At 47.6% G+C, this 13,115-nt stretch overlaps 4 protein-coding genes across 4 annotated transcripts; 2 read left to right on the plus strand and 2 right to left on the minus strand.

The window, feature by feature from the left end:
- Window positions 1-1,713: 1,713 nt before the first annotated feature.
- Window positions 1,714-2,980, minus strand: AO090010000440 (uncharacterized protein; the record flags this gene model as incomplete). The annotated part of the gene is made up of 2 exons (XM_023233647.1): window positions 1,714-1,859; window positions 1,936-2,980. 2 exons carry the CDS (start codon window positions 2,978-2,980, stop codon window positions 1,714-1,716), a joined length of 1,191 nt encoding a protein of 396 aa, XP_023094186.1.
- Window positions 2,981-4,372: 1,392 nt separating this feature from the next.
- AO090010000439 (MCM DNA helicase complex subunit MCM6) lies at window positions 4,373-7,455 on the plus strand (the record flags this gene model as incomplete). The annotated part of the gene is made up of 4 exons (XM_001827377.1): window positions 4,373-6,012; window positions 6,065-6,200; window positions 6,261-7,250; window positions 7,309-7,455. 4 exons carry the CDS (start codon window positions 4,373-4,375, stop codon window positions 7,453-7,455), a joined length of 2,913 nt encoding a protein of 970 aa, XP_001827429.1.
- A 980-nt stretch (window positions 7,456-8,435) lies between these two features.
- Window positions 8,436-9,209, plus strand: AO090010000438 (uncharacterized protein; the record flags this gene model as incomplete). The annotated part of the gene is given in 3 exon segments (XM_023233648.1): window positions 8,436-8,699; window positions 9,064-9,102; window positions 9,111-9,209. Coding segments are annotated over 3 exon segments (402 nt in total).
- A 283-nt stretch (window positions 9,210-9,492) lies between these two features.
- On the minus strand, window positions 9,493-10,164 carry AO090010000437 (HNH endonuclease signature motif containing protein; the record flags this gene model as incomplete). Its single annotated transcript, XM_001827375.3, has 1 exon — window positions 9,493-10,164. The coding sequence occupies one exon, from the start codon at window positions 10,162-10,164 to the stop codon at window positions 9,493-9,495; it is 672 nt and encodes a 223-aa protein (XP_001827427.3).
- Window positions 10,165-13,115: the final 2,951 nt, after the last annotated feature.

The raw sequence follows: 13,115 nt of genomic DNA on the forward strand, positions 1-13,115 counted from the left end.
ATACCATGGTATGTTACTGTAAATTAATCCAGGACCTGCAGTGAAAACATTTTGAAACACACCCATTGAATCACTTCAATTTTTCAGCGTCTCTACCCCATTATGTCTTAAGGGTTCCTTTTTCCGGAACACTTTCCAAAGCCACGCTGTATGAGGTCCGTACACTGGTGTAATCTTGTGTAATAGAAATTTGAAAATATTTAATGGTGTGGCTAGTGCTTGCTGCTATTTGCGTCTGTCGAAGTTTGCCACTAGCCTTAGCTGCGCAGGTCCAATCAGACCTGTTGCTGATCGGCATCTTCCCGTGTCCTCTGCACCAGCCACACAATCAAACCCTACCAGCATGAAGTCATTCTTCCCCGACCGAGTATCGCCGTCCTTGGGATTACGACCACCAACAGCTCAATCAAAATGATCAACCACTCTCCAACATAGAACTTCCAAGGACGATTGAGCCCAGAGTCTATCAAACTTTACAGCTCTGTCACGGCATCATCACCCTTGAAAATTGTTCAACCAAATCCTTAGCGCGAACCACGAACGCCTTATGGATACAATGTTGCTCGCTACCCAGTAACGATAATGAACAGATCCATAACATGGCCCACGCTGCCTCTGACGCTTACACGTTCATGGCCTTACCGTGTGACCTATCGTGGCTCCACTGCCTTATTCGGCAATATTTCTCGGATGGACCGATCTTGGCTCGCTTGATCCGGTACCGATCGGTCAAGCCACACGTCCAGCGGCCATGTATGCTTTTAAGGTTGCTTTTGAAACGTCATCTGCCACAGCCACACGGTTTCCGTATGGCTTCGGCGTAGATAGATCATCGTGATATCATCTTGGGACTAGGATCTTGCAAGGAGGTTTGGTTGTGGTTGCAAGGGTTTAGACGGTTCTTAGGGTTTCAAAAGGAGTTTGTTGAATGTTCACTGCTTTTGGTTTGCTACACGTTAGTCGTTGCCTTCTACAGAAGGTAGGAGAGTCGGATAGCAGTTGGTTAAAGTTAGTGGCTGTCTTCATCGACTGGTTGCTGGGCTCAGTACGGAGTAAAGCTCATGGAATACGTAAGAATGTGACCTGATCCATGGAGACGAGTTGTAGGGGAAGGCAAGTATCTGCTGCACACGGGGGAAAGTTGGGATGATATCATGTGAATGATATCTGCCAAGGATTGGCAATGAGATGAATGAAACTGTATTCCGATTGGCTGAAGATATATATATATTTCCTTTTCGAATCTGACTGGGAGGTGGCACCTTCCGTGCTCCCAAGAGATGAGGACTGTATGTTTATCTCCATCGGAGGCCAGAGCTTCTCTAATACACCTCTTAACGGCCACGATTATCTCGTGCTGTCTGATGGCGCTTGGTCTGCATACTAAGAGGACGGGTCGGCCAACAATAGATGTCTCTGCAGCTAAATGTCACGGCCTCCATACCCGAACCCAAGAACTTGTTCTCTTCAAGAAGCACGGTATATCCTTAACGAGAAAGCATAGTGTACACAAAAGCCCTGCTCTTTCCTATCCCTTGCGAGATGAATTCTAGTTCGTACTGGTTTCCGGTCGGCATGCGTAAGATAATACACGTCCCATAGTTATTAGGCACAGAGGATTGGGGTGCCATACTGAGAGAAACTGACAGCTTGGCACCTACCCCCTGCGTCAGTAGTAGTATATACAAGAATTTAAATCCCAGAGTCAAAGCCTTAGATGAGATGGGCGAACGGCTGCCCGCAAACCGTCGAAGTGTTGTGTCGTCCTGAGAGGAGGTCAAGAGAGTAAATGTACATGAAAAAAATAGTAACCCGGGTCGGGTGTAGCTTAAGGTTCTTCCTGGACCTCTGGCATAGAGCTATACAATTCTCTTTCAAATACATCGATCCCCCGGATCGGTGGAGTGAGCATCAGTAGACTGAAAAGAATCTCACTGAAAAGGAACTGGAGTTCCGGCTGAAGCTGTTTATATAATTTCAACAGCTCGCTCGTAGACCAGCTTCTCTCAGGTTCCTGCAGGTCGGCTTCATATCCCTCGAGGAGGAGGAGCCACACGAAGGACTCGCATGCGGGAAATCTGTCGAGCTCATGATTTTTCACAATCGCGCGTAGATGGTCGAGAAAGCGACCGGTTTTGCTGGGAGAACCCTGGAAATCCCAGAGGGCGGCTGTGATGTATATCAGAGCCGCAGTACGGGTGAGCTCCTGCGTCGGCGCAGTCTTCGTTATAATGTATATACGTGACTGAAGCGGAACATGGGAAGGACGAGGCCCGCTGGACAGCAACGGAAACAAAGGGCTGTCCATTTGAAACGTAGAGCGACGCTGAGGAACGGACGATAGATACGCATCGGAACTATGCTCTAGCATCAATTCTTCTGCTCCTCGAAGGAATGTGACCAACCATTGCTGGCCATCTTCGGGAACTGCTGGATGAAGCGGCATCAACATGAACTGCACATAATGTAACAGTGCTTCAGCAACACGATTAGATCCCGACCTGGAACGGAGGATTTGGACAGCCTGGTCTACGTATCCTCTGGCTTGCTGCTTACTGCCAAATCTTTCTTCTTGTATTGCCATCCCCGTCAAAGCCATGGCTAGGCTATCAGTGTCGATCTTCATGCCACCCTTCATCACCTGTTCAAGGCCCTTTGTTGCTCTTCCTACGTGCTGTTCCACCTCGGGGTTCCACTTTAACCCGTATGCATGTGCCCTCCACCGAGAACAATATGCGAGGACAATCGACTGAAATGGCAGGGGATGATTGAGGACCGCCCGGAAGACTTGGTCTTTGATAAGTCTAGGCTCGCCTGACCAGTATGTCAATCTGTTGGTCCAACAGTCCATTAATATGAAATCCTCTCTCGTGCAAGTTACCGGCAAGCTATCGAAAGGATCTTTTCCGGAGGCGTCAAGTAGAGTGACGGGCGAAACAGAATAGGAAGCAGGTGCAGAGCTGTTGGGTTCGACTGGCATCTGAAGCAACCCTGAGTGTTAGTCAAGCACTAATTGAGTTGGACCTCCAATCACCTACTATGGAGACGTCTTTAGGGGTGATCTCATCCTCCGATCGCTTGTATTCAATGACTTCACTGTCATCGCCATTTAGTAATAACTTCTTTTGCTGCCAAGAAAGGTAGCGAAGAGGGCGATGAACTCTCTTGTCAGAGTCGCTTCGAGGACGCGCGTGTTTTAGTTGTTTCCGTTTCTCTTGAACATGATGGCGCATAACATGTGCTCGCTTTTCTCGGGAAGAAGAGTTTGAATCGACAAAATAGAAAACTTGGTTCTTGGATGGATCTTCTGAGGCGGGTAGGTGCCTTCGCCTTTTGACCCTCACAGGATTTTGGCCGGCATTTTGCGGAGTCGCTGTTGCGAAACCTTGATCAGCTGATGAGCGATAGAAAGGAAATAGAAACTTGGAATGAGAACGCCAACCTTGTTGTTCTGAGCCGGGAGAGATGTCTTGCGGCACTGAGTTTGGATCGGAATGTGCCAAATTAACCAAAGGGGGAGTGCCCACGGACATTGCGAGTCGCTTAGTGGCAGTGGACTCGGGCAATCTAAGTGACGGGATAGAAGCTAAACCTCCTTAGAGGCGCATACCGGACAAGAGCTTTACCAGAATACCCCCATAAAACGAATCAATCCGTCGAAGGAGTTCATTGCAAAAGTGCGGCCTGAGAGGAAATGACGACTGACGATCGAGATGCCCCGAAGGAATCTGTCATGGTCGTGCTTATCAACGGGATGACCCCGGCATCCCATTACGGTTCTTATTAGGGATGAGAAGCCAGTGGGGTTGGTACTGAGCACAAGGTCTCGTTGGTGCAGCCCCGAAAGTTAGATGTCTAGAATCATTTTCCATTGGTCATGGGGAGCTTGGGCCCTCCCAAATAAGCACCCTCATAGGTTCCTATTGGAGAGGGTGAGAAAATACTTCAGGGAGTCCTGGACCTAGCCGCTGTCGGCCACTGGCTTGGCAAGGATCCGCTTCCTCCTTGGCCAACAGGCATGAAGACCTTTCTCCTGAATTGGCTAGTCTGAGGATACTGACTCAAGGATTGTCCTCTTTGGGAAATGGATGAGATAAGCATTCTGAAAACCACTTTACACGTCGGAACCGCGATATGTCTTTTCCGACGCGTTCGCGTCGCCAACGCGTTTCTTGAAAAAGAAAGTTATTATTGCTTCTTCGATCCACACACACTGCCAGGGCAACTTGAATATACGACCCCAATCCTGTCACTCACACCCGTATTTACACAATTGGCCAACGAATCATCGTCCTGTCACGCAAGAAGGGGTACATTCATCTAATTCTCTCCAACCGACTGTATAGCGGCCTTGATTTGGCTGTCCTCCACCATGTCGACCCTTTTTGACGCCGTCCTTCAATCCGAGCTAGACTCGAACGCCGGCTCTCGCGACCATCGTCTGCACTCAGATCAACTTCCCAGCTCTCGGCCACATCCACCCTCGGAAAGCAATGGTCCTATGAGCGATATGCACGCATTCCCTGACGACCAGGTTGTGGAATCGAATTCGACCGTGACCCGCCGGCGAAACCCATATGTGAAGGCTCCTCCTCCCTTGGTCGACGTTGCGGGCGAGAAAGTACAGCAGGCTTTTGAGGAATTGCTTGAGACTTATAGGGAGGAACCCACCTGGTCTGCGCCGCCGCCATCTTCAGAAATTCTCAGCGACAAATACTACATTGCTCAAATCCATGGCATGAACAAGCATTCGCTGTCCACACTTTACGTGGATTTCACCCACCTGACATCACTAGACAGCCCGATCTTAGCAGACGCCATCGTCAACCAATTCTACCGATTCCATCCATTCCTCACCAAGGCGTTGCACAATCTTATTGCGAAATATGAGCCCGACTTTTATACACACCATCGCAAAGTTGATAAAGTGAACTCAGATGCCGGCACGTCGATGATGGGTGGCAATTCAAGCGTTAGTATATCCGACAAACATGAGATGGGAGAGCACGTCCAAGAGAGGACACGTCACCAGCAGACAGATAAACTGTTCTCTCTCGCTTTTTATAACTTGCCTCTTGTCTCCCGTTTGCGCCAACTCCGAACCTCGCAGATCGGCAAATTACTCTCCATCTCTGGCACTGTCACACGGACGTCCGAGATTCGTCCTGAGTTATCCCTGGGTACTTTTATCTGTGAGAACTGCAAAACAGTTTGCCCCGACGTTGAACAGACCTTCAAATATACCGAGCCTTCGGAATGCCCCAACCAGTCTTGCGGAAACCGCTCTGGTTGGCGTCTAGACATTGGGAAAAGCACTTTTGTTGATTGGCAGAAGGTGAAGCTACAGGAATCATCACATGAGATCCCCACTGGCAGCATGCCCCGTACAATGGATGTCATACTTCGCGGTGAGATGGTCGATCGTGCCAAGGCTGGTGAGCGGTGTATCTTCACCGGCACTTTGATCGTTGTTCCCGATGTCAGCCAACTAGGACTGCCTGGTGTGCGACCTGAGGCCGTTCGTGATGACTCTGCATTCCGCAGCGGAGATGTTGGTGGTGGAGGACTCACTGGTCTGAAGGCTCTTGGTGCCAGGGATTTGACCTACCGTCTCGCCTTCCTCGCCTGCATGGTCACCCCAGACACCACTACTCCCGGTCAGCAAACCAATCAGCAATTGAATGGGCAGTCTAATAATATTCTTGCTTCCCTCAACCAACTCACTGAGCCTGAAGACAACGAGGACAAGGCCCAGGAGGCGTTTCTCCATACCTTAACACCTTACGAAGTTGAGGACCTAAAAGGACTCGTTCATTCGGACTATATCTATTCTCGGCTGGTGGACTCCATCGCTCCCATGATTTATGGCCACCGTCAGATCAAGAAAGGATTGCTTCTGCAACTAATTGGCGGAGTCAGCAAAAATACAGCACAGGAGAACATGCAGCTCCGTGGTGATATCAACGTATGCATTGTTGGCGATCCCTCGACAAGCAAGAGTCAATTTTTAAAGTAGGTATCCAGGGTCTATTTTATATGAACGGGTAACTCATCGTGTATCTAGATATATCTGCTCTTTGCACCCTCGCGCGGTCTACACAAGTGGAAAGGCCTCGTCAGCGGCTGGTTTGACTGCTTCTGTTGTTAAGGATGCCGAGACCGGTGAATTCACTATTGAGGCCGGCGCTCTGATGCTCGCGGTAGGCGTTCCCTTTGTCCTTCTTTTTCTCTAACGTAGCTGACGGTTCTTTGATATATAGAATGGCGGTGGTATTTGTGCCATTGATGAATTTGACAAGATGGACATCAGCGACCAAGTTGCTATCCACGAAGCTATGGAACAGCAGACGATCTCGATTGCGAAGGCAGGAATTCACACGACTCTCAACGCACGTGCGTCTATCCTCGCTGCAGCCAATCCTATTGGTGGACGATACAACCCCAAGGCCACCCTCCGAGCCAACCTCAACTTTAGTGCTCCTATCATGAGTAGATTTGATTTGTTCTTTGTGATTCGGGATGAACCCAATGAAACCGTCGATCGCAACTTGGCTGATCATATCGTCAATGTACACATGAACCGCGACGAAGCCGTTCAGCCAGAGTTGAGTACCGAACAGTTACAGCGCTATATTCGATTCGCCCGGACATTCAGGCCGGTCTTTACGGACGAGGCCAAGGCTCTGTTAGTTGAGAAATACAAGGAGCTCCGTTCTAATGACTCTCAGGGCGGCAACGGCAGGTCTTCATACCGCATCACCGTGCGCCAGCTGGAGTCTTTGGTTCGTCTTTCCGAAGCTGTTGCTAAGGCTAACTGTGTGGAGGAGATCGTACCTAGATTCGTGCAAGAAGCGTATGATCTTCTCCGGCAGAGCATTGTCACGGTTGAAAAGGATGATGTCGAAGTCGATGACGACGAAGAGCTTGCCAACGCGGCGGGACATGATGAGGATCACGAAATGGGTGACGGCGAACGTGACCGCGAAGGCGACAGCCCTATGCGTGAGGATGTGGAAGAACAGCCAGCACCATCGCGCACAAGGACTAAGATCACATTCGATAAGTACATGAAGATTTTGAACCTCGTTGTGCGCCGAGTCAACGAGGATGAGTCTACATCTGGCGAGGGTGTAGAAGAGGAGGATCTCATTGTCTGGTACTTGGAACAGATTGAATCTGAGCTGGACAATGAGGAAGATCTGCAACGGGAGCGCAGTTTGGCAGTTAAGGTTTTGAAGAGAATGGTCAAGGTTTGTACCTCTATACAGCTCTGCCTGGTTGATTTGCATGACTAACGGTTTATCTTAGGACAACATCCTCATGCCCATCCGAGGAGAAGGCCTGGTTGATGCCGCTGATGGTGACCAAGAGACCTCCCATCGCACCGTTTACGTTTTACACCCCAACTGTGCGGTTGATGACATTGTGATCCCGGATCCTAATAGCAGGCGGTGATGATAATAAGCATATAAGACGGAGTAATATCTATTACGAGTTATGAGGTGTGCTTGTGCATTGTTCTTTGGGTTAGATGTGGATTTCTGTGGATATCTCGGATTAGATTAATAGGTTCGGCGTGTACGGTATGAGGTCACTTATCACAATCAGTGCAAACGAACAGCCGTGTTTTTCAGTATCGCAATGGGTTTGCTTATTGAGTAATACATCCAATGACTCTGCCATTACTTTATACAAGCAGTAGGAATCATAGTCAACTACGGTTTTGGATGAGTGAAAAGCGTACATATTTTCTTAACACGCAGAGAAAAGGTTTATTGCATTCTGCATTGATTCCGGGCTCCTAATAGCAGCATCAACTGTAAGCTGACAGCTATATGCCACTGGTGGCATAATTGGATATAACTTCTGGAAAAGGTAAACAGAGCCGACCTGTGTACACAGACCAGTACTCCGTAATAGATAATCTAATGATTATGTGACCTTAGGTAAAGGGCTAGCGGCATCTGCCAAGAACTAATCTGGAATGAGGAAACAAGAAAATCATATACCATCCCAGGAACTAGAGGAAGCTAAAGGCCACTAGGGCAATACGCGAAACTCTTTTAGGGAATTGGTACAGGCTCTGCAGAAATGGATAACCATCTGTGCCCTAAGTTAGCTAAATCGATCTCGGTCGAGGCCTGGTCTACACAGTCCCCGTGAAGCTATACGCAGAGAGCTAACTCCGGCGGGACTGGATTTCAGCCTTTGCAGTCTTCTAATTGGAAGGTATTCCAGTGTAGATGGTGGTGAATCTTAGCCAATGCTGACAGATATCACTCACCCCCGCTGTATACTCCGTTGCGGCTAGAGATATATCTATATTATCAGGGTATAAAAGAAGGGCATGTGCCGCTTCCTAACAGCTTACGATCCGGCAGAGCAACAACCTCGAGAGTTCACCTCGGAACCTCTCCACGAAACATTCATCCACCATGAAGTTAACAAGATATCTTTCTCTCCTCACCCTCGTGCTAACGGCAAATGCCGCAGACTGCACCGCGCCAAATCAGCAATGGTTTAGTGATGCCGCAGTCCAAATGATGTGGTCCATCCGGGCCTGGCTATGTCCCAATGCGTGGTCGCAATCCATCACCGCCGGACCAGATGGCGGCTGGTGTGATGCGGGTGGCGGCGTCATCAGTGCCTATTGGGGATCCTGGACGATCTCTGGAATGCAATCCGAGCAACAATGCTGGGTATGTGTCTGCTCTTCGCCGCGGATAATGATAACACCAGATGGGCTTACAATGGGATAATAGGATATTACTGAGCAAATCATCAACCAGTGCATGTGGTATGATTATGCCTCTACGAGCTACAACGGCGGAACTTGGACCTATGGTAGCATCTATGCTGGCGGTTGGTTCTGGGCTGATACCAGCAAAAGTTGTTCACATGCGGTGAAAAGGGATGTCATGATTGAGAATGAGCCACATCTTAATTTCACCCTTGCAGATGGGAGCACTCAGACGGTGGACAGGCAGGTATGGCTGGATTTTACTCCGGAAGGAACGACAGTCGTGAGGGAGGAGACTTATGCTTGATTTTGATTGTTGGCAGCAAGGCGCGGATATGATAGGAGGATTCAATATGGAATACGTATGCAGTTCATCGTATTGCATGGTTTTGTTCTTCTTGAACCACTCAAGGCTCCAATCATCCATCTTCTGTGTCTCATCGGTGGGGTGTCAAACACAAACAGTTGAGAATGTGTAATCGTTTAGTGGGATTCTCGATTAAGAATGACAACATCCATCCGGGCTTTAGGGCTTTACACTTTGTTTGAGTGGGCAATGGAGCTACTACTCGTAAAAAGGTAGCATTCAGCTTTAGCCACTTATATAACTTTCCGCCGTTGCAGGGACTAAAATAGCTAGGCTATAATACATAGAATGAGAATTTCCTTCGGCATCCCTCTTGTGGTGTAACTAAGCAATTGATATAAGAATAGGCGGCGTTAGCAGTAGAACGGTATGATGCAGTTGTGTACTAGTCGTAATCATCGAAATCCTCTTCATCCGTATCTTCAACATCTGCCTCCTCAATAGGAGCAATTTGAGCCACGGCTGTATTAAGGAGTAGGTCGTCATCACCTCTGCTTAACAGAGTTGCGCCCTCTAGCAGGTTATCATATTCGTGCCCTAATTCTTCAATCAATGCCCTCAGCATATTCTTGGCAATGTAACGCCCTGGTGTGCCCCAAAAGGGCTTTCCAAACTCGTCAGTGAGATGGAATACAGTTTTTTGGCCAGGGCCAAGTTTCCATGCGCGTCTTAAGACCTGCACGCAGTAGTGAAAATATGAGTAGCGTGCTGCGGGCCGGTAATTTCCCCTAAACTGCAAGACTCGGTTATCCAGCTTCCTCCAGGTGAGGCCATCCTTATTGATAACTCTATCTAGGTGTTGCCATGTGTTATCAATGATCCGCAGTTTGTACTCGCGGACCTCTTGCCCTACCCACTTCGATAGCATGGTGTCGGTGGGTCTTTCCGGGAGACTAGGGACGATCACCATGACCCCGGAATCGAAATGCTTCTCAATAATTGAGTTCAGCATTAACCCATTCCTCGAAGAGAAAAGCTCGGCCGGCCGGACCCTTCCAAAAATCGCATCCATAGTCGCCTGCCCATGTTTATAGGGGAATATATGACTAGCTGTCATATGGTCCGAATAAATCCACCCATGAGAGACTGGGCACCAAATGAGCCCGTCATCCCTCTCACTCTCATAATCTATCAGGAGCTGCTGTCGAAAATTACTTTGAACACTATGATCTCTTTCACCCACTCCAGTTGTAATCCCGAGCCTTATTCGGCTGCTTGTGAAGAGGTTCATGAAACATTCGCGTAGTGATCTTTTTGGTTTAGCCAGCGTCATAGCCTGCTTTTGATATGACTTTAGGCGGCGTTGTTGGGCCCTCATCTGTTCGAAGAGCCTCCTGGCTTCCTCGGTGCGTTCCCAAGCCGATGGCTCTCCTTCAAACTGTGCAAGAGATATCTCTGAAACGACTCGAGTTTTCGATAAAATGATCGCCTCTACCTCGGCCGCTGCTGTCCAGAACTGTGCGTTGAATGATCCTTGGGCCTTTATTTTCTTCCTGGCCTTGTGAGTTTCTGAATCAAGTCTGTCTTTTTTGTCCATTAGCTGTGGGATCTCCTCTCGGCATCTCTTCTTTGGGATCACTAAAGTGGGCATATCTTCGAATGCGGACATGATGGGTTAGTGTTGATTAGTGCAGGCTTAATAGCGGACTAGTCTTTAGAGTAGAAGGGTTGATGCAATCAACCGATGGCACCGTTCTGTGTGAGAGTTCCAAGACACTCTTCCTCTACAAAGTGAATTTCCAGGTACATCCTAATTACATCATGGCCTACCACACTTTGACATCATTGCATGACTCAGGAACAGGCACTGGAAGCTTCATCCAGAAGGCATTATGTCAGCAGCATAATCAAGTCCTTTTGCTGGCTTTGAATGATGGGCGTGGTATCATTACCAGATTTATCCAATCCCAGCCGCGATAAACCTCATTGCACAACACCGAGTGCAGTTGCAAGTATGGACTGTGAAATTATTCCCACAGCCAGTACTTCTTCTTATATCTATCGCTTATTATTTAAACCTACACAGTTATAAGATGTGCTGGATCAGCTTCTTCTGCACGCTTATGCACGGAGCTCTAGAGCAATGAAGAACCCTCTTCGCGCTGAGTATATCCAGATAAAGATATAGTCTGCTATGTTGCTCAGCGATGTCTGAGCAGATTGTCTAGATTGTGCTATAGGCCGTTAACTCTGAAAGACCCTTGCCGCGACAATATTTGTCTGGGTTGGAAGCTTACACCATAAGGATGATATTTAAAGGATTACAGTAGAACCCGCTATAAGCAACCCCAATATAGGGAATCTACGCATTATAAGCAATCTAATCAGGTGTCTAACATCACATCAATACCCAATATATGTATATATACATATATATATATATATTTATTTCTCTACCACACAGCATTTTCTTATAATAATACCCTCCACTACATTAAAAGGTCAATCCATAAACAACATAAATTATATATACTACTTATAGCCCTGGTTTCTACTAGTCTGTATAGAAATTTCACTATATGCAGTCCCCCGATATAAGCAATTTGAAGGGCTTGCGGAATTGGTTGCTTATAACGGGGTTTTACTGTATATATAAGATTTCCTCCAATCCCCAGAACCACAAAATCTACACCTTCCCACCAAACAAAACCAAGATACTAACATAATCCACCCACACACGACATCCACGTGAGAAAATGGAAACACAGACATCCTCCAGCTGTAGCCGCGGTCCAATACTCTATTTCCATCGACGGTTGGGGGGGGGGTTCGGGGTTTAATTTTAGCCTTTTAAGTTGAGCGGGGGTACAACAGTTAATTCTCGTGCTATTCCTTTGGTTTGTTCAACTGTCAACCTATTGGGCTTGACATAGTTGAGTTAATTTTGGCTGACTTAATAAAGGTAGTTTGACATTGGTCCACGGTAGTTAGTTTGAGTAGAGTTTTGTGTTGATTCATGGCTGGGCATATTGACTCTGTACATTGGAGAAAGTGTTTGTTGTCGAAAAGGGAGGGAATGGAATACGAGGCTTATCCAGTGGTAGGTCTGGGCCTCAGGCTCCTACATACTCCATTAGTTAGGGATGAACTTCATGACTCGACTCGCATGAAGAAATCTAGGGGTTGGTTAAGTACCCAAACTCCCTCCCTTCCCTCATGAATCATTTCCCTGACTCGTACTCACATCCATCGTCCACACAATAAACGACCTCATTCCACGATAAAAAGAACCAAACCCCCATTCAAATTGACAGGAAACAAACACTAAATAAACTTCTAATCGACCACATCACCACCCCCTTTGCCAAATCGCCACCTCATCCGCAAACATCAACAGTCCCCCAGCTACAGCCTACACCGGATCCAGTAAGACGCGACCCTCGTAAGCGATCTCGACGAGCACGAGCACCCAATCCAATCTCGTAGGATTACGCACAACAACGCGTTATCCCGGTTTAGGAAGTCAGTACTTTTGCCGTGCATTAGTAGGGGACTACCTATTTGGGTGGAGATCGGCTTCGGTTAATTAGTCTTATGTTTTATTGGTGAAGGAGTTGTGGTGTTTGTGTGGGGATGTTATTTGATATTTGGATATGTGATCGTGGTGTTTTGTTTCTATGTTTTTTAAGCGAGGGGTCAATCTCTTGTTGGTGGTGGTTTTGGTTGTTTATATTTTATATATTGTGTGTAGACTTGTAGAGTACTGAAGACGATGGAAATCGAACATGCCCGTGCCAATCATTCCCGAAAGAGGAGATCACGGTGGCCGGGAAGAGATTCCCCCCGACGCCGGTCGACGAAAAGGGGGAGAAGGAGAGCCTATCACAGGCTTAAGCTTCATCCTGCGTATAAAATGTATGGTATCGTCAGGGTACATGCTCTTACATTATCGGCTGTATATCAACTACCGAATTCTGCTAGAATGATGCATGGAGTCAGATGTTTATGAGGTATGTACTTCTGATTGGGGACTATGCACATCAGATCAACAATATACTGCTCAAAGTA

This window comes from Aspergillus oryzae, chromosome 8, assembly GCF_000184455.2.
Source record: "Aspergillus oryzae RIB40 DNA, chromosome 8".
NCBI lineage: Eukaryota > Fungi > Ascomycota > Eurotiomycetes > Eurotiales > Aspergillaceae > Aspergillus > Aspergillus oryzae.